Raw genomic sequence first — 13841 nt, 5'->3', positions numbered from 1 at the left:
CTGGCCAGTGTTCACAGAGCACCCGTCATCACCACCACTCTGGTCCAAGGAGCTGGTGGGCCTTTGTGATGTGGGCGTGACTACAAGAAGGGGACGCCTGGCTGGGCCCAGGAAGTACTCTTGCTCTCCAGGTCAACAGGCAGTTTTTTCTTCCCGCCAGAAATGAGCTGGTGTCACTGGGCCTTCGAGCTGATACAGCTCTTGATCTTCATCACTCTCTGGGTCTTCTGGGTGGCTGCAGCCTTGTGGGTAAGAGACTCTCCTCAGCGGAGGATCACAGAGGAGCCTTCCAGCCTAACTTCAGGGTCCCTGTAGAGCAGCCTTTCTCAACCTGTGGGCCCCCAGATGTTCTTGAACTACAACTCCCATCACCCCTAGCTAGCAAGGCCAGAGCTCGGGGATGATGGGAGTTGTAGTCCAACAACATCTGGGGATCCACAGGTTGAGAACCGCTGCTGTAGAGAAATGAATGGGCAGCAAGTGCAGCAAGCCCAGAACTGGGATTACATGCCCATGACTTCTTGTCATAGTAAACAATCTACCCTTGGTTGCTGTTTTTGAACCATCATCAATGGAAGTCCTGCGTACAACACATTACAATCATCTAACTTGTAGGTTACTAGAGCATAGACAACAGAAACCATGCTATCCCCATCCACATAGGTTCACGACCAAAGCTTTGTGTCACTGAGCTGCCTCCATTGACAAGGTTTACTGAGGACTTGTGTGGGACATGCAGGGGGTGGAGTCTGGGAGATAAAGGGTGTGGCTTAGCATATCGGGGGCGGGGCCTGGTGGCACTGGGTGAGATCTCAGATGTACAGAAAAGGCTACAACTTACTTAAACTTTGTTGTTCACCTACCCAATGCTGTCTCCTTTTTACCTCTTGTGCAACAGGCTTGTAGCCCCAGGACCAGGTGGCTAAAGCTTCATGAGACATGGATTGGTGAGCAGTCAGTCTATTCCTTTAGTCTCTTTGGGGAAGGTAGCATAGCTGTCAACTTACAGATTTGAAAATAAGGGACCAGCAGCCTCAAAAATAAGGGATCAGCAGACAAAATAAGAGATTTTTCCAGGCACAGGTATGTTCAACTTCTAAGCCCCTCCAAGCCAAAGGCAGAAAGCCCAGCCAGCAGCCAAACAAAGCCTCAAGCGGTGGTTCCCACAGCGCAGCAAGCCAGCAAAGGGGATGCAGCAAGGAAAACCACCGTCACTTCTCTGCTGGGAAGTGCTGAGCAAAGGCGAGTCCCCAGGAAATGCAGCCGACTTGATTGGCACAAAGCATGCAAGCTCCACCCCCCAGTCGTTCTTAGGCTCCTTATTGGGTGAGCAACGCAGCCAAGCAACACAGTTGGAGCTTCCCTCCTCCCTGGCCGGCAGGGAGGGAGGGAGAGGAGCTGCTTCCTCTGAAACCCGGGAAATTTAAGGGACATCATCAATAAGGGACAGCAGTGGAAAATGGCGCTGGGATAAGGGAGTTTCCCGCCAAATAAGGGACGGTTGACAGCTATGGAAGGTAGACTTGGATTGCTGGCCTTCACAAGCCTCTCTGTCTCTTGCTTTCAGCCTGCAACGGATTCTTTCAGAAAGAAAGCAAAGCAAGCAGCTCAAAGAAGTAAGTGGTTGCCAGTTTCCCTTTCTCCCACTGCCCCCTGGGTTTCCTGGAGAATTTGTAAATGAAATGAAGCACCGCTGTTCTTCCACAAATATATATTTGTACTTTGTTTCTCTTGTCAGTCTTAATTTGTGAATCAACTTTTTTGTAAGGGCAATGTGCCAAGCACTCAAATTTACACCATTTACCGTATTTTTCGCTCCATAAGGCACACCTGACCATAAGGCGCATCTAGTTTTTAGAGGGGAAATCCAAGAAAAAAATATTATTTAAAGGGACTGCTGAGCAGAGCCTGTATGCATCCCAGGCTCTGCTCAGCGCTCCCTTTCACCAGCCGTGTGGAGCATGTGTGCAGCGCTTGCAGGCTTTTCCCCGAGGAGGGAGAAGGGCAGCCCATCACTGACGGGTGGCGGGATGAAGGCTCCCCGTACCCTGCGGAGGCTTTGCACGGCTAAGCCAGAAGCTAGAACAGCAAGAGGAAATGCTGCGCAGTGCTCCCTCTCGCTGTTCTGGCTTTTGGCTTAGCCGCGCAGCCTGCATTCGCTCCATAAGATGCACACACATTTCCCCTTACTTTTTAGGAGGGAAAAAGTGAGTCTTATAGAGTGAAAAATACAGTAAATCCTTCCAGAATGTGACTATAACCATGCTGACAGCCACTAGGAGAAATCCAGTCCAGCTTCTCATTTAAATACAGTGGTACCTCGGGTTAAGAACTCAATTCATTCTGGAGGTCTGTTCTTAACCTGAAACTGTTCTTAACCTGAAGCACCACTTTAGCTAATGGGGCCTCCTGCTGCAACTGCGCCGCCGCTGCATGATTTCTGTTCTCATCCTGAAGCAAAGTTCTTAACCCGAGGTAATATTTCTGGGTTAGCGGAGTATGTAACCTGAAGCGTATGTAACCTGAAGCGTATGTAACTTGATGTACCACTGTATAAATTTAGTAGCTCAAGCTCTGGAGACTTCCTGACACACTGATGGGTAATTTTACTTATTTCATTTAACACTTGTCCTCAAAAAGTTGTCACTTTGGGGCATGTCCACCACAAGTGCCTATAGCTGCCTGCAACTTACTCTAAGATTCACCCCTGACTTCCATTTGAAGTCCATTTCCTGCATATGCTTTTTTTTTATCTACTGCAAATCATCCAGAAAGCTCCCTTCTCACTGTCCTTGCCCTATAGCAGTGGTTCTCAACCTGTGGGTCCCCAGATGTTGTTGGACTACAACTCCCATCATTCCTAGCCAACGTGACCAGTGGTCAGGGATGATGGGAGTTGTAGTCCAACAACATCTGGGGACCCACAGGTTGAGCACCACTGCCCTATAGGATACTGAGGAGAACACATTGTCCTTCGATCCACCCCTGCGGTTAGCCTTCATGCCCTTGTGTGCTGTGCAAGGAAGCTTCATTATCATCTCAGTGGCTACTGACCTGATGGGCATGTTCTAACTTCACTGCCAGAGGCAACATGCTTCTGAACACCAGTTGCTGGAAACCACAGGAGGGGAGAGTGCTCTTGTACTCAAGTCCTGGTGGGCTTCCCACAGGTTGGCTGTTCTGAGAACAGGATGCTGGACTAGATGGTCTACTGGCCTGATTCAGCAAGGCTCTTCTTATGATCTTGCATTAACACCAAATTAAAAGGATGTCCAATCTGTTTCTGGGGTCCTGGCATTCCAACCTGGCCATGCTCAGGTCCCATCAGGTTTTGACAGCTGAACTGGCTACCAGGTAGATCTTCCAAAGAATCCTTAGCCAGCCTGTCTCCTTCCCACCAGGCTTCCAGAGCCAACTGAGATCTTGACCTTGGAGTGCAGACTGAGCTCTACAGAGGTGAACATCCCACCCCAACCAAAGGAGCTGGAGATGGATCTGGACTCGTAAGTCAGTGGACAATGGAGAAGGAGGGAGAGAGAGGGAGAGCAACAAGGTCTGGGGTGCAAAATAGGTATGATATGGGGAGATCCATGGCTCAAACTTCCAACTAGGAATTGGGAAAGGAGGGGGAATTACTGCATTTTAATGTGACCTTGCCTAATTTGCACCTCCTCAACCAATAGGCAAACCAAAGCATGCCAGACATAGAACACTAGAGTTGGAAACATAGCTGTCAACTTTTCCCTTTTCTTGCGAGGAATCCTATTTGGAATAAGGGAATTTCCCTTTAAAAAAGGGAAACGTTGACAGATATGATTAGAAGGGACCTCAAGGGTCATCCAGTCCAACCCACTGCAATGCAGAAATTATAGCTAAAGGATCCCTGGCTGATGATCATCCAGCCTCTGTTTAAAAACCTCCAATGAAGGAGAGTCCATCACCTTCTGAGTCTTTTCCACTGTCAAACACCTCTTTGCATCGGATTGGTCTACCTGGTGTTTAGTGGGAATCTCCTTCTTTGAAGTTCGAATCTTGCTCCACCTTCCATGTGACAGCCATTTAATACTTGATATTTCTAATAAATGCATTTCTAAAATACACGTTGTTGTTCGTGCTTTTGGCTAACGTATACATTTCTGCAAGCAATTTCCCCTGATATAATGCATTTCTGCAATGTTGTTTTCCACTATTATGTACATCTTCATGCACATTTTCTCCTTAATATATAAGTTTTTGTACACATTCTTTACTTGGGGATCTGCAAAAGCAACACCCAGAAGGAGTTGCTCCTCTCTCTTTTATTTACTGCAGAGGTGAGGAACGTGTGGCCCTCCAGTTGCCGAACTACACATCCCATCAGCTCCAGCAAGCATGGCGAATGGCCAATGATTATGGGACTTGTAGTTCATCAACATCTGGTTATCAAAGGTTCCCCACAGACCTGACTTACTGTATTCCACAGAGCCATAATTCTCATATCTGTTTGTGTGTGTTTCTGACCATTAGAGTCCTGTCTAGTCTCTCCAGCACCTCCCTGGGCTCCCTCACGTCCATCAGCAGCAACTGGTCTTTGTCCTCATCAAGCGATGATGTAATAAGCCTCCCAGACACGCCCCTCACCTCCTCACCATCCGCCCCAGAGGAAGATGGCCGGTACTCACCACTGCTTCACAGACCCTGTGGAGCTGGCCTCGAGGAACTCCACAGAGACCCCACGTCCCACCAGCCTGCTCAGTTCAACATCTGCCAGAAGGTGCTTCAGGAGTTGTGGGGAGAACCCACGCCCAACTGGGAGACCCTGAATGAACTGCTCCCTGGTGCACCAAACCTCCAGCAAGCATCTGAGGTCACCAGCGAAACTGACTTTGACAGCATCTCCAGCAGAAGAAGCAGAGAGGAAGCATTGAGCAAGTGGGAGAGATATCAGCCTCTGAGCGATCAGGAAGAAGTTCAGCGCACCAACTCGTGGGAAATGTTTGCTGTTGTGCCCAGGCCCTCAAGCTGTGAGTAACAGGCCCCATTCTCACCCCCATTTTCACTAAATACAGTGGAATCTCGGGTTGCGAACACGATCCGTGTGGGAGGCACGTTCGCAACCCTCAGTGTCGCGTCTGCGCATGCGCGGGTTGCAATTTGGCACTTCTGCGCATGCGCAAAGCACGATTTAGCACTTTTGCGCATGTGCAAGCGCCGAAACCCGGAAGTAACCCGTTCTGGTACTTCCGGGTTTGGTGCGGTGCGCAACCCGAAAACACATAACCTGAAGTATCTGTAACCCGAGGTACCACTGTACTCTTTTGCACATCAGGGAGGAAGGTTGTAGATCTTCCAAGCATCTCTGCCTTCTACACACATGGAGCATTCCTGGAGGGGAACAGGCCATGTTGTAAGCTCTCCCCCTCCCCCTGTCATTCTAAGAGAAAACTGCTTCCCAAAGAAGTGAGACTTGAACCCAGAACCCTCTGGCCCGAGTCACAAGTTGATGTTGATGGTGGTGGTGGCAATTGCACTTGTTCATTGCTCACTACATAAATGTTATGACATTCTGGAGAAAGAACCTGTCCATTTCTGAATACTTCTGCTTTTCTCTCTCCTCTCTCTCAGGTCCAAACTGCAACCCCCAAACTTCCCGAGTGTCTTCTGGTCAGCTTTTGGCTCTGCCCACATCCGATGGCATCCGGGACAGGCTCTCGCCTTCAGGGAACACCAAACCAGCTCATGTGAAAGCCACGGCCCAGCTTTTGGAGGAGATGATGTCGGAGGGAGCAGTTTCCTGGGAGGAGAGACCTGCCTTGCCCAAACACCCTTCCCAAAGGGGTCAGCTTCGTCACCGTAGATCCTGCTCAGCACTTGGGTCGGATGCCACCCAGCGCTTGGACTTCAATGTGAAGAGGAAGCAGATCCCAGAGCTCTGGGGGGAGCCCACCCCCTCGACTAAGTCCCTGGCCAAACTGACATGCCAGGCTCCCTCCTCCCCTTCCCCAGCCCACTCCTCAAGCCCCCCACAGAGGGCTGAGAAGGAGAGAAGCAGGCAATCTGGGCCATTGAGCATCAGTCCAACTAGTGTGAAAACCAGGGCCCAACTTCTAGAGGCAATAATGTTAAGAGGAGGAACATCTTGGAAGGAGAGGCCTGCCTTGCCCAAACCTCATTCCCACAAGGCCTACCAAGCTCCCCGTGGTCCCTGCACAGCCATCAGCCCAGAAACCGCTCAGCACTTGGAGTTCAACATGAAGAAGAAACAGATGCACAATCTCTGGGGGGAGCCCACTCCTTTGACTCACTCCCTGGACTGCCAGATCACCCGCTCCCCATCACCTGCACACTCCTGTAGCCCCCCTCAGAAGGTTGAGGAGGAGGAAGAGGAGGAGGAGGAAGAGCTGTTTGAGCCAGCCAGGGCCCCCTCAAGGGGGCTTGCATCCCAAACTGTGAGAAGGTGTTCCCCCCAGCCCATTCCCTTTACATTCTCCCAAAAGGGCAGCACTGTCCAGGTAGCCCCCAAGAAAAGAGCAGAGGAAGGAAATGAATTCAGGGTAGCAAAAAGGGTCACCCTGCCTCCCACAAGATCAGGCTTTTCAGAGAGTTCTCTAAGGAGCAGGTTTGTAAGCAGAGGTAGAGCTAGGCGCCCCAGGAGCAGCCACCACACCAGCAAAAGCAGTCCAGGGATCCTTAGTGCCCCAGAGAAGAACGTGAAGGCTTCAGGCATGATGGGTCGAGCTGAAAGCCTTGAAAGTAAGGAAGCCCGAAGCTGTCATGCTGGGAGAGAGAGTCAGAGGCAGCCCTCCAAGAGCAGCAGGAAGGTGAAGGCCATTTCACACCAAGGTGCATCCCATCTAAAAGACCACGGAATCTCTCCCAAGGAACCTGTGCCCATAGCAAAGCCTGGCAGTGCCCAGCTGGCACTTGGAGTCACGCTCCCTTTGCACCCAAGACAAGATGCCTTGCAACAGTTAGAAATCAGGAGGGCAGAGAAAACGATGGTCCCCACACAGGAATCTGCACCTCAAGCTTCAAGGGCACCCCATTCTTCTTCCAAGAAGGAAATCGAGTTGCCGAAAAAAATGAAGGCCCCTGTGCGAGAATCTGCACCCCAACCCTCGATAGAGGAAGGTCCACAACCTGCACCTCACTTTTCCCCCAAGAAGGAAATCCAGCTGTCAGAGCAAATGGAGGCCCCCATGCAAGAATTCACACCCCACACCTCAATGGAGTGCCACCAACCGCCACCCCTCCCTTTCTCCAGTTCTGTCCAATACATACTAGAAAGCAGTGCAGGCAGAGAGGGAAAGAGTCTTGTTCAAAAGGCAGAAGACAGTCCCTGCTCTGCAAGGACTGACACTCCTATGGACCATGTAAGAAAGAGCCTTGCAGCTGGGGGTGAGCCTCACAAACCCATAGATAACAGACTCATCAGCCATGGCGGCATCCTGGAGAACAAAAGCAAGGGTGCACCTTTCCATGGGATGGACTCAGCTGAGAGTCCTCGGGAAGTAAGAAGCTGCCAAGCAGGAGGAGAAAACACCCTGGACGACATGCACAGGAGAAAGGACATGTCCCGTGAAGATCCACCCCAACTGATGGGCCACACAGTGAGTTTGGAGGAGAACCTCCCCAAGGAACCTTTTGCTATAGCAAAGGCCAGCGCTCCTGGGCAGGTGCTGATTGCCACAGATCCTGGGCACGAATGCCAAGGTGCTTTGCAACAAGATGGAGAAGGAGGACCACCCGTGGCAAAGCCACTCTTGTCCTCTGAGAAGGGCAGCAGGGCATTAGAGCAAACCAAGTCCTCCTCACAGAGACCTGCCCCGGAGGTCCCCTATGCGACAATCTCCATTTCCGAGGAGAGAGAAAGCACAGCCCGAGCCATTCTGAAGCCTGAAGCTAGGGAGAGGAGGGAATTCGGACCAGCTACCAAGTTACCGACCAGCCCACTGCCCACGAGCCAAGTGGCAGCTCCGAAAGCAGTGCTGCCGTTTCAAAGCAACAGCGGTGGGACGACTGTGGCCAAGCTGTCCCCAAGCGCTCAGGCACTCCGTGAGCTGCCCTCCCGTCAACAGCTAAGCCGCTCCATCCTTGCCTCCCTGAGTGTGGAGCAGACAGTGGAGGACCTGCGGCTCAGCCTGGCGCAAGGCCTCGAGATGGGTCACGGGGAGCTGCGGGCAGAGTACCCGGTGTGCCGGCAGTGCGGGAGCTGCAGCACCATGTGCCCTCACCCCCGCACTCAGCAGGACCCGCTCCTGCACATCTTCCCGCGGCTGACGGTGCGCAACGGGAATGTGCTGATGGGCCTGGACTTCCACCTGAAGATCAACAAGATCCACGCCAGGAAGTGGGGCCTGCCGGAGACGGCAGAGGAGGGAAAGGCGCAGGAGCAGCCCCCAGAGCGATGTGGCGGCGGCGGTGGCAGCATCAAAGAGGGCATCCCAGCCAACCCGGGCCCCAGGGCCCCTTGCAAGCCTTCTGGGGTGATGGTGCAGCATCTGCAAATGGGGACCCAAATTGAGGCCACCTCCTCCTCGGTCCAGGTGAGCCTTGGCAAGAAGCTGGCGGGCAAGGGCAAGTGCCTCCCACCACCCGGCATGGAGCGCCAACTCCAGCAGGGGCCTCCGCAAGCAGGACACCATCCAGGCAGGGGCCCGAAGGAAGTACCCACGACAGAGAAGCCCTCGAGGAACCCTGTGAAAAGGATGCTGCATGTCATCAAGCAGGCCTGGACCCGCATTCGAGGAAACAAGGAGAAACTGGTACAGCCCCCCGAAAAGCGGGCTGCAGCTGGTGCTCGTAGAAGACTGGGGACTCCGCCAGTCAAGGATTCTTCCCGGAAGCGCTCTACACGAGCCACTTCAGCAAACCCCAAAGCGTTGGGTTTTCTGGCTACCCAAGCAGCAACCACAGCAGCTGCCCCTCTGGGGCAGACTCCCCCCATCTGCCGCGTGAAGCCTAGCAGCTCAGGAAACGTCAAGTGTTCTCCTCATGTGCAGCCCCCAAGACCTTCCAGGCAACCTTCCTCCCAGTTGGGAGCTGCCCCTAGGAAGGGGGCAGCGTCCAGGAAGCCCGCAGCCTATCCCACCACACCAGCCTTTGGGGCCCCCCAGAAATCAGGGCTCGTTGTCAACCGAAAACCCTCTTGCGTACCCTCTGTGAATGCGGGGATGGCCCCAACAATGCAGGTCGTCCCTCCGGCATCTTTCAAGAGTACCGGGGAAACAGGAAAAGCCTGCCACAAGAAGGAGTCTCCTGGGACCACCAGGAAAGCAGGGTGTCCCCTTCCCAAAAGGGCACCCACTAAGAAAGTGTGGTTCCTCGCCAGCAAATGAGCAGCTGCTCCTTTTCTCCCAACCTGCTAAGGCTTTGCTGGAGCACCATAAATGACTCAGGGGAGGCCAACCTCCCTGGTGCTGATCGAGGAATACTCATATCACAAGGGGGCAGCGTGTTCATATTTATAAAATAAATATGTTGCATTTGAGGCTCTGGAAAGGTATGTCTTACAAGTAGGGATGAGTGAATCTGTCAGTTTTTGGTTTCTCTCGGTTTCTCGTTTGTCCTACCTTAAGTTCAGCTCTTGACATTTGCACGTGAAAATTCAAACTTTAATTGTGTTTTTTCTCTCTGCAATTTTGCCCAATACATGCTTTATTTTAGTATTTCCTTCTAATACACTTTTATATGTTGTTTTCAGTCATATATGCATTTTTATGTACACTTTGCCATAAGAAATACATGTTTGTACACATTACCTGGCTGGAGAACTGTGTTGCAAAACTCAGCTGACATGCGAAATTCAAGGGATTGCTGCATTTCACTTGGCTGTATTGTTTCAGAAAGTGTGAAGTAGGCAAGTTTGCATTTGAATGCTAACTGAAGTAGATTTCTCCCCTCCACCCCCCCCCTCCGTAATTATAATGCAAAAGGATTTATTCCCCTGGTGTCACGAGTCCTTCCCAGAATGCACACAGCAGACAGTTAACTCTCTATTTTCAAAGAAAACACAGTCGCTTCTACAGCTCTGGATTACACACACCAATCTAGTTGTCTAGGCCAGGGTTTCCCAAACTTGAATCCCCAGCTGGTTTTGGACTACAATTCCCATCATCCCTGGCCACTGGTCCTGCTAGCTAGGGATGATGGGACTTGTAGTCCAAAAGCAGCTGGAAACCCAAGTTTGTGAAACACTGCCCCACAGGGAGAAGCGCCCAGCTATTCTCAATGGCTCAGGACCACAATACCTCAAGGGCTGCCTCGCTCCATATGAACCTGCCTGGACCCTGAGATCATCATCTGAAGCCCTCCTTTGTGTGCCTCCTCCACGACAGGTCCGGAGGGTGGCAACAAAAGAAAGGGCCTTTTCTGCAGTGGCTCCCAATCTGTGGAATGCTCTCCTCAGGGAAGTTTACCTGGTCCCTTCATTATACACCTTAGGTGCAAGGCAGAAACACTCCTCTTCAACCAGGCTTTTGGCTAACATCCATTATTATTATTATTATTAGTTTTTATTGAATATTACAAGAAAAGAAAGAGAAAGAGAAACAGAGAACAATACGTAACACTGTAAACACATTTATATACAATTTTCCAAAATACAGACTAAGAAAATAAAAAAGACAAAAGAAAAAAGAAAAAAGAGTACTTTTCATAACCAATAATACCAAATTCATGGTTCAAACATTACAATATGTAAATCCTAGTTAAAATACTATAAAAGACTTCCACCGCATTCACCGCATGTCTCTTAGTTATCTTGTTCACTTTTACATCTGTTCTTCAATCATTTCCCTTAAGTGCTTTCATAATCCGTCAAATCTTTATATTCTCTATATTCTATATTAGCTTTTGGCTAACATCCTTTTAAATGTGTTTGTGGAGGGGCGTATTGGTTTGTGGCATTGATTTGCTTTTTTCTTGTTTTATTATGTGCTTTGTGCTTTTATCTTCTATCTTAATGTTGTCAACTGCCCTGGGATCTATAGTTGAAGGAGAGTATACCGATTAAATAAATGAAATGAACCCTGGTCACATTCCGAACCAAGAGTGGCATTCAAATGTGATGTACTTCCATGTGACCACTAGGTGTCTCTCTCATCTCATACATCCTGCACAAGCAGCTTTCACTGAAGAAGAGAAGTTCTGGAGGACCTAAATCTTGGACCAGGGATGGGGAAGCTGTGGCCCTCAAGATGTTGTTGGTCTACACGGATGGAGAAAATCTCCCCCCCCCTTCACAACTCTAAAACACATGGACATCCAGTGAAACTGCACTTTGGCAGACGCAGGGCAGATACAAGATAGTACTTCTTCCCTCGGCGCATGGTCAAACTTTGGAACTCACTGCCACTGGAGAAAGAGACGGCCACCAACTTGGATGGCTTTAAAAGAGGAGTGGGTAAATTTGTGGAGGAGAGGCTGCCTTTCTTAGGAATACCTCTTCAATTACTTCCCCTTGACCCAGAAACTAACCGCTATCCTCTACTTCCATTTGTTGTTTAGTCGTTTAGTCATGTCTGACTCTTTGTGACCCCCTAGACCAGAGCACACCAGGCACTCCTGTCTTCCACTGCCTCCTGCAATTTGGTCAAATTCATGCTGGTAGCTTCAAGAACACTGTCCCACCATCTTGTCCTCTGTTGTCCCCTTCTCCTTGTGCCCTCCATCTTCCCCAACATCAGGGTCTTTTCCAGGGAGTCTTCTCTTCTCATGAGGTGGCCAAAGTATTGGAGTCTCAGCTTCAGGATCTGTCCTTCCAGAACCTCTACTACCATAGTTCTGGAAAAATGCAACCTGTGCTGCTGTTAGCAGTAGTGCGACTCAAGCAACACATTGGTCATTAATATACACAGAACAATAATCATACCTACTTTATCAACCTTCTGAGAAAAATACAAAACATTAAACAAAGCCACAGAGACTTGCGAACTACCCAGCCTAAGATGAACTTCTGATGTCTTGTTTCAATAGATTTTCAAATGCTTAACTCAGTCTTTTGGTTAAGTTATTCACAATACCGAGAGATGCTAGTGAAGTTGTAAATAGATGTTAATAAAGTTGTAGACAATGAAGTTGTAGACGACAAGGTGCTGGCGAACAGTGAGCAGTGGCCACAACTCCACTAGCATCTCTCGGTATTGTGAATAATACAACTTACCTTTTGTTTGTATCTTCATGAACTTATCCAAAAGACTATCCAAGGCAGCAGAGATATGAGATGATCAGAGCCCCACCCGAACTTGAAGCATGGGAAGTCCCAACAAAAAAATTATAATTTAGACAGAATATTTGGACTATGTGATATGTATTTGTATAACCTGGAACATTTAATGTGATTGGATTGGATTGCTAAAATGGGAAACTTAATAAAAATGATTTTAAAAAGAAGAAGAAGAAGAAGAAGAAGAAGAAGAAGAAGAAGAAGAAGAAGAAGAAGACTACTCTAAACTGCAACATCTTGTTGAAGTTCCCATTGCACTGTCTCTTTTTTAATGGGCGCTCCAATTGGTTCTTAAGTCTAACAATTGATCAATGTATGAATGGCCTAACAGGATTGTATGAAAAGCCTGCCTGGTCCAGCTTCTTTTTTCCAACCAGATTTTTCTAGGAACCTTCCCAGCATTCCTGGCTCAGGGGTTTGAAGGTCACGCAAACGGGAATTCATAGACTCTCACCTCACTGCCATTAGCACCTGTTGCAGTGTTGGCAGGGTGCCAGCTGAGAGCTAGGGCTGTGTTAAGCATATGTGGTGCTGGGGTGCAAAGATTCGCCCGGTTGCCCAGTCCCAGGCGTGCAGGAGGGCAGAGCAAGCTGGCCACCTCAGCATCTCGCTGGCTCAGTCGCCCCAAACTCGTAGCGCAGCAGAAGACCCCTTCGCGGTGCTCCAACTGATGGGTGGGCGCTTCCCCAGATTTGACTCTCGGGCCCCGGACTCTCAGCCTGGCGCCCCTGAGAGCCTGGCACTCAGGTGCCCCGCACCCCTAGCTCCTACAGGTAAGACGGCCCTGCTGAGAGCTGCTCCACCTCAGTACCTTCCAATATGGTTCTTTTTTTAATGGCTCAAAGTTGTTGTCTTTTCTGCTTTTCAATAAAAGCAAGGGAGCTGGTTGATGGGCCTAGCTGCTGCAGGAGTTAAACCAGTCACCTCCGTGGAAATGATGTTGCATCGCAAGCCGTGTGCAAAGGACATGGCTTTTTGCAATGCAATCTTATCAGCCATCCTTAGGAGGTGCCCCTCAGGAGATGCACCCATTGTCTGAGTCCAAATCCAATCAGATTAGCTGAAGAATGAAAACCACCACCTGTCTCCCTGTAAGAAAGAATCTTATCATGATAAGTTAAGGAAGCACACCGTTTGCCTGCAGTCCGCCCCCCCACCCCCATGGTAGCTAAAGTCTGTAAGTTCTTATACCACAAAGACTTACAGGCAGAACATGCTAGGTTCAGTCCCAAACATTTACAGGTAGGGCTGGGAGAAATCCCTGTCTGAAATATCGGAGAGCTACTGCCAGCCAGTGGGGGACAGTACTGATGTAGATAGACTAAAGGTCTGACTCTGTATCAGGCAACTACCTATGTTCCTAATGTTTTGGGGGGGAAATCAGGGTTGGCTTTTGCTCCCCAAGGGACATTGAGTCCCCTGAGTCCATGAAGAATGGATGGAGGCAGGTTCCAGTGAAAAGCAAGGCAGATCTTTATTTTTCTGTTCCTACCTTGCAAGGATGTAAGAGAGACCCATAGCAAAGGTGTGCAAGCCCCTTTAAAGACTTGACAATGCCCACTCCCCTTAGACCAGAGGTCGGCAACATGTGGCCCATGGGCCAGAAGCAGCCCATGGAGGCTGTTTAACCGGCCCA

At 49.9% G+C, this 13841-nt stretch overlaps 2 protein-coding genes across 2 annotated transcripts in view; one reads left to right on the top strand and one right to left on the bottom strand.

Moving 5' to 3' along the window:
• Positions 1-13841, bottom strand: part of BLK (BLK proto-oncogene, Src family tyrosine kinase) — an 819573-nt gene that overhangs the window by 474353 nt on the left and 331379 nt on the right. The window lies entirely within an intron of this gene.
• On the top strand, positions 56-9469 carry LOC310673826 (uncharacterized protein). Its single transcript, XM_083432489.1, has 6 exons — positions 56-249; positions 899-947; positions 1568-1616; positions 3402-3503; positions 4507-5003; positions 5605-9469. The coding sequence occupies exons 1-6, from the start codon at positions 163-165 to the stop codon at positions 9315-9317; spliced, it is 4497 nt and encodes a 1498-aa protein (XP_083288615.1). The 5' UTR covers positions 56-162; the 3' UTR covers positions 9318-9469.

Source organism: Podarcis tiliguerta (genome assembly GCF_965153285.1).
Source record: "Podarcis tiliguerta genome assembly, chromosome: 3".
In the NCBI taxonomy this organism is placed as follows: Eukaryota; Metazoa; Chordata; class Lepidosauria; order Squamata; family Lacertidae; genus Podarcis; species Podarcis tiliguerta.
The sequence above is the reverse complement of the archived record's forward strand: the minus strand, read 5'-3'. Positions and strand labels throughout refer to the sequence as shown.